At 46.8% G+C, this 7104-nt stretch overlaps 1 protein-coding gene across 1 annotated transcript in view; it reads right to left on the bottom strand.

The window, feature by feature from the left end:
* Positions 1–415: 415 nt before the first annotated feature.
* The window catches only part of DIAPH1 (diaphanous related formin 1), a 196575-nt gene continuing 189886 nt past the window's right edge, over positions 416–7104 (bottom strand). The window contains 1 exon segment of the mRNA XM_019506582.1: positions 416–3793. Coding sequence (XP_019362127.1) covers positions 3633–3793 — 161 coding nt within the window. The 3' untranslated portion in view covers positions 416–3632.

Here is a 7104-nt window from a genome sequence, read left to right as displayed (position 1 = left end):
AAACCATGGCAGTTCACACCTCAAAGCCAGCATTATCTCCAAGACAAACTTTGGGCTGCCCAGGACAATGATGCAGTAAAACTGACTGCCCATGTCTATTATGTTTAGTAAAGTACCTGCTCTTTTCCAGGGGAAAACCCATTGTGCTCGGGTGGGGAAATCAGCAGCTAGCAGAGGCATAGCTCTCTGTGGTTAGAGGGTAAGGCCAATCCTTGTCTCCCACAGACTCTGGTGAAGGAACCTGATTAGTTTTCATGTCCATTGCTTAGCCTTGAGAATTGGGGCAAATTTTCCATTTCTGGCAACCTGTGTTTTCCTCCAGTCCTGTTACCAACTGCCTGGGGCTGAGGGAAAGGGACACCACCTAGCACTTCTTTCTTTCCTAGACTGAAAATTCAGTAATTTCTTTTTTCACCCCTTAAGACTGAATTTCTGAGAGGAGAGCCCCTGTCTCCTGTAAAGGGACCACTTTTGGTAAGGTGCCGGCAAAAGGCACCTTACCAACTCAATTTTTCTGATTCTCTCTGAAACAGTCACTAATCATGCACCAGTGGACCTAATGAAGGTACCCTAGCACACGGGGCTGGAATGGAATGAGAGAGAACACATGGGATGTCAGGCTAAAGTATTGGAAAGCTGATTTCCAATATCTCACCCACCATAAAGTTATGGCTGACCATGCACATTGCCACAAGCAAAAGAACTGTGGTTCCACGTGATGGCTATGAGCATACACATGCCTGGAACACTGCCAGCTTGCTTGTACACTGACCAAAACAGAGAGGAAGAGAGGAGTGAGCAGGCAAGTATGCTATTCTGAAAATGCCCCTCCACATTTGCTCTAGTTCAGCTGGGGAACACAGCATCTGCTTCCAGGACACCCTTTGCCATTGTATTGTGGCAGGGGGCCCAGCTATGCCATGCTGCTAATGAAAGGAAATGGGAGGCTGAGAACCCTGCACAGTTTCAACTGTTTATTAACATTTCAAACCAAATAATCAGAGCTGATCACAAGTCCCAGGAAACACCCAAAGCAGTTTGGAAATGGAATGGTCTTTTTTTAAACAACAAAGGTAGTTAACAAATAAAAGCTGCAAAACCTCTGGGCATGACACCTTTGGCTCCGAAGGGGAGAAGGCAGTATTAGACCTAATCTCTGGCAGCATCTATCCAGGCACCTGCAAAAAAAGACAGTCACTCCTTCGCTTGTAGCATCTGTTTCTCCCTCTTTTTGGGGAGTAGCAGATACCAAGAGAGTCCACTGGGGCTCATTTTCCTTTTACGCTCCCCAACTTCCTCTCCCCAGATGTGAGCCCCAAATGCTGCAGCCTCAAGAACCCTTTCCCCTAAGCCCCAGTCATATCCCAGAGTTTGCAAGCCCATTACTACTCCTCTGTGGAAGTGCCAAGGGATGACTACAGGCAGAACAACACCTGTCTAATTTGCTAGCTGTCAAATGTAGAGATGTGATTCTATCATTGTGACCCCAAGCTGCAAAGCAGGAATCTCTCAAAGAATGGAAATCTCCTGCAAGGCTTTGGGATGGCTATGCCTAAAGCTGGGGCATGGTCTCAGGTCCAAAAGATTAAGTAATTACACACTGTGGGAAGTGCACAATATTGGGGCACTCATGCTATACAAATACATGAAAAGCCATCATGTTCATCCATTCCATACATATAGAAAGCTCACAGGTGCAACAGCTGAAGTAGCCACAGAGATGTGTGCAAGCCCCAGACTACTCTGGACTATTAGAGATTACTCCAGCGCTTAGACCACAATAAAATGTGCCTCCTTTAATATATTAAATTAGAATGACACCAAAACCCCAGGAACACAGGGGCCCAAAGCTGAGTTTGCACTATTCACATTCCCAGCTCCTATACCAACAGATGACATTAAGGCAAGCAGTTGGGATGCTGCCAGAAAAGGGCTCCTGCCTGCTCCCCCTCTGCTTCAGGATGTCAGGCACAGCTCCACCCCTTGCTTGCCCAACATCCTCAACCTGGGCTAGCAGCCCCTGGGTGATAAAATACATCATATGATATATAGATCATCTCACACATGTGAGATAAAACTAGAGCCAGCATTTGAATTCCTCTATTGCATGCACATGATGGATAGGCTCTCCCTAGTATATAGGTGAAGCAGCCCCTCTAGGCAAGGGGACAGTAGCCAGAGACAGCGCAGTGAATGGCCAGCTCCTTTATGCTCTGGGGACAATAGAACGCAGTGCAGTGCTGCAGGTGGTTACTTCCACTATCCCACAGCTGGCAGCAAAATGCACATGGTGCAGGGAGGGGACTCCAGGAACATGCAAATGTTTTAGGTATTTTCATTGTACATTAAAATTTTCTTTTAAAACAAAATTTGATACAAAAATAGATACATTTGCAAAGTGACTTCTTAGTCAGAAGGAGCCTCCATCTGTCTATCACCACGGCAAGGAGATAGGAAGTTCCTCTGCATGGCACAACACAACAGCTGAAGCAAGCAGACTTGATAAGCCTGGGTGGGGCTCAAGCTGCAGCCACAAGAGATTTGCTCCGTAAGATCATATGCTTTCCAGAGTGTGCTGTGCAGACTGTACACTGCAGAGAACTGCAGCCCTAGCTTCATTCCAAGCAGAGGCTGCTTTGGGGCTGCAGCAAATGCTTTTGTAGGACACAGAGCAACACAGAACAATACACCTAACTTTTATTCTTCTTGGTTCCAAAACATGCAGAGGCAGCTACTGCATTAGAACAGCTTCCTGCCCAACAGCCTATCAGCAGTGAATACTTCACCTATTTCCTCTTGAGTAATCACTGCTATGACATTAATTCCAGTGGCAGGAAGGCTCGGCTGAAGAGATGCTAGAATAAATATAACAAGCAGAAGAACGATCTGGGTTGAGCAGGAAAGCAGCAGGTCCTGAGGGAGACAAGGACAGCGCTTCCCACCCCAGGTGTTTACTGAGTCACTTCCTTTCCTAGCATGTGGTAGAAAGAGGGCACAAGAGAAGGTGCTGGGTACAAGAACACAACCCAGCAGTTGGAGAAACTGAAGCTCAGCTAAACTGACCTACAAAATTTCCTCCCACATAGAGATGCATAAGGAAGCAGGTTAAGAACCTCCAGCACTGCTGGAGGTCAGTCTCTTGGGGAAATGGAGCTTTTGGCTGGCCTGGCTCAGCAGCATGTCCCAAAATTAGAGATACTTTAAAAAGTTTGGGTTAAGGCAGCTTGTAAAGTTCCTGCTTTGGCAACACACAATGCAGGGATATGTGTAGGTGGGGTGGTGGCTTCTAATCCCTCCCTCTACACCCCTTACCTCCCAGTATGTTCTACCATACTCCTGCAGAGAAAGGAGGGCTAAACCAGTGTCTCTCACCTTTGCTCTGAGAGCATGGCTTACATTCAGCTAAAGCATTATGCCTTGTAATTTGAGAGAGGCAGACTGAAGATTGGAGATGATCTAGAGAACAAAAACAAAAGGCCAAAAAGCTGGCACAAGCAGGCCCAAGAGCAAGAAGGAAATTACACTACCCCACAGGCCCAGGCCAAAAGACTGCAAAGTGACCCAGTGTATTTTGCTTCCTTTGCACATTTTTTTCAGTCCTGCAGATTTCAGCCCTAATCCATCACCCAGGTCTAGCTTGAACGGCTGATCATCTCCATGGCTTCATCATGGACTCCTCCATCAGCTGCCAACTCACTCTTTGTCATCTTGCGTGGTACTGTACTTAGCGCCTCATCCTTTGTCAGCTCCGAGGCTAGCAATGAGGTGACAGCACAGCCGGCTTTCCTGTTTGCTGTAAGAGAAAAGACTGTGAGAAACTAGCTCAGGGATACATTGGTGCATACTTGCTTAGGTACAGGTCACTGTCCTTCAGGTTGGCTGACTAGAGCTGCAATCTGGCATGGCTGCCAGGGACTGGGAAGAACAGGCTGATGCATGATGTCCTGGAACAACCCTATAGAATTGCTGTTTCAATACAGTTAAGGCTTCCAGAGCCTCTGAAATAACAGGGGATCTTTCATAAAGGACCTGGAGCCATGACGCATGTAGTGTTTGAATGGGAGCAACATTTATAAACAGACTGTCCTATAACCCACAGGATGTAGCATAGAAAACCATGCTACAATTTCAGATAGCACAGGGATGGGCCACTTAGAAAAGAGTGCAACAACACCACTCTGGCTTGATGGCATATGGGAGATTAGATGAAAGCAAGAAGTACAAGAATTAGCCATCCACTACGCAGGAGTCAGGCAAGTCATTGAGTGCGTTTTCAGAACTCATTACTTTTAGGGAGCTAGCTGAGTGTTGCCAGTATCCACTTTCTGGTCCAAAGGCTGAATGATGGGAAGGGACATGCATCCTGAATTAAAATAACAAAGTTCAGAAGCTCAGAGTTTAAGGTTGTCTCCACACGCTAGCACGGGAAGTCCAGAGAAGAGAACAAGACTAAAAGCGAGCAGTATCACAGAACAAACAACTCCCTACCTCTTGTGCTTGGACAGTCTAAGGAGGGGTGGGGGAGAGGGGCCTGACACACCCAGCAAAAAAAAGTGGGGAAAGGTAACACACAATGGCCAAACGGAGGGTGCTATTTCCTGGTTCACTACAAAATTTTGACAGATCCTTACACCCTTTGTAATCCTTCCATGCCTTATTGTGCTACCTAGATATCACAGTAAAATGGAGAAACACCACCATCTTTCACCTGCAAATCACATATGACATCCTAATGACACAATATCTAGATGTTACATATCCCTTAAGACATCTCTTTACACCTAAGACCTGAGTTTATCCAGATCACGAGTGCGAAAGCTTCATGGAGTTCACTGCTGAGGCTCAGTCAAGCAAACAGCCCTGAATCAGAACAGCTACCATGCCCTGCTGAACTTCAGGATAATGATAAGAAGAGGTTTGGGCACAGTGCTTGCACAGGGAGGACAAGTCATTGACCACATCATTAACATATACACTCAGCCAGCTCCAACACCGAATACATCCATTCACTCACTTGTGGCACTTAGGCTGATGCGCACACTCACTAACCTGAACAGGTGTGCACGCACATAGGCAGGCTCTGTGTTCATACATATAATGTCAGACAGGCACACAAACTATCCACTGCAGCACACATGCAGGTTGAACCCAGTGCACACATGCTGTGGTATGTATGCATGCATGCACGTACGTACATGTGCGCTACAGTCTGCATGGATTCATTATGTGATGCATATGTAGGCACTCTCTCAGGCCCAAGTGTCCAGGAAGAAACCTCTATGGTTAGAAGAAGCTGTAGAAGTGACAAGTCACTTACAGGAGTTCAAAGCAGCAGGTGAGTTCCTGCTTAGAGACATGACAGTCACGGGGAGAGTTAACTCTTTATAAGACAGCAAAGCAGTCACTTCTCTTGGACAGTTTCCCATGCAGTTTCTAGACTGGACACTTTTGAACACTGAGAACATGCAACAGCATGCAAAGGAGAGATGCATTAGACACAGACAAGTACAACTCCCATCTAGAGGTCCCCTGCACAGGGATTAAGCCCTTCTATGGACTCTTTACAGTACCCTACTAAATGTCTATCCTGAGTGGATGACCTGCACATGGTTTATCCCAGCAACAGCTATGACAGTCTGCTGTCGTCACTTTGGGCATAGAGACACCTCTCCACCAGCCCTTTTACTTATTTCTGCTCCATCCCATGACCTTCACTCCCAAGAACCTCATCCTGTTAAAGATTTTATTATGCAGTTCTACTCTCTGCAACCCTAAACTGAAGAACAAACAAACCCTGTCAGGGCTATCCTAATGATTGCATCATAAGCTTCCAAGGTGCTTCCTACACCACCTTTCTGAGCTCTTCCACAGTATGCTTCTAGCAGCACCTTCTCAACTTTTACATCTATAGAGCCTCCAGTCTGATTCTGCTTGTGTTCTGCTCCTACCTCTCATGCCTGTTACAGTTTCACCTTTTCCCCAAGACTGCTTGCATCCTGAGGCACAAGGTGCACCCCCATCTGTTTCCTAGCCTCTAGTAATCTGCTTCCTACACCCCACTGATTTTCAGTCTCTCACCTGAAACACAGTTCCAAAGGACAAATCGCAGTCATAGACCCCATCATTCCCTGAATGAATCCTTCTTCAAGGGCTTATCCTTGTTACAGACCTGATAGGTGCTTTCCTGTATGTCTTTCCAAAGAGTATGTTCAAGACACAACTTGCTAATTGCAACTATAGTTAGGTCCCTTAAGTCCACTGGCTGAATTACACTCTTAAAAGCTCAGCCCCATCTTAACCCCCCACATCCAATCTGCTGCCAACACCTAGTTTATGGGCAATACAGACATGGCTTCTCAGATTCTGTCTGAACTTCCTGAAATCCAAAGCTGTGCTCTGAGAGCTCCTATGCAGGAGACAGAATGTGAATAACTGAAGCACCAAAATAGTAAATGGAAGTGTCAGCTGCTGCACTCTCTGCATGATGGATCACTGCGGTACTGGAATCAGGAAGACTGCACACACTGGCAGGAAGGGAAGAGAATGAGGAGAGAGACAACAAGAAACAGCCTGCTGCAGCCAAGCCCTGAGAGCAAGGTGACCTGGCAGCCCAGTTCTGTGGGCTAGCTGCAGAGTCCAAGGCTGGCAGCTAGGTGGGCTGCACTTTAGACAGGAAAGTGAAAAGAAGAATCAGAGCAAGATTCAAAGATACCAGTGAAAAAGGCCCATTTTCAATCCACTCCTGGGATCCACTCCTCAGGCTGCATGTGTCTCAGTCTCCTCTTCTAGCCCTCCCTGCCTGCAGACATGAGGAGTCACACACACACAATGAGAGTGGGGGACGGGAGAATAACATGCCCATGTGTTACCCGCTCAGGCGTATCCTCCTCCACCTCACAGAGGGACAAGAGAGAGTCTGGCGAGAGGAAATAAAAGAGGCACTAGTCAGATTGCTTTCAGATCCCACTGAAAGACACTCCTCCAATCCCAGGCCAAAAAGCTCGGCCAGTATTAAGTGCTTTTCCACTGGTACTAGGTACTCCCAGCCATTTGAGGCAAGACCTCGTATCCCATTTGAACCAGGCTTTAACCTGGCTTTAACCT

Source organism: Gavialis gangeticus, unplaced genomic scaffold (assembly GCF_001723915.1).
Source record: "Gavialis gangeticus isolate Ggan-Ray unplaced genomic scaffold, GavGan_comp1, whole genome shotgun sequence".
Lineage (NCBI taxonomy): Eukaryota > Metazoa > Chordata > Crocodylia > Gavialidae > Gavialis > Gavialis gangeticus.
This window is presented reverse-complemented; position numbering and strand designations above follow the sequence as displayed.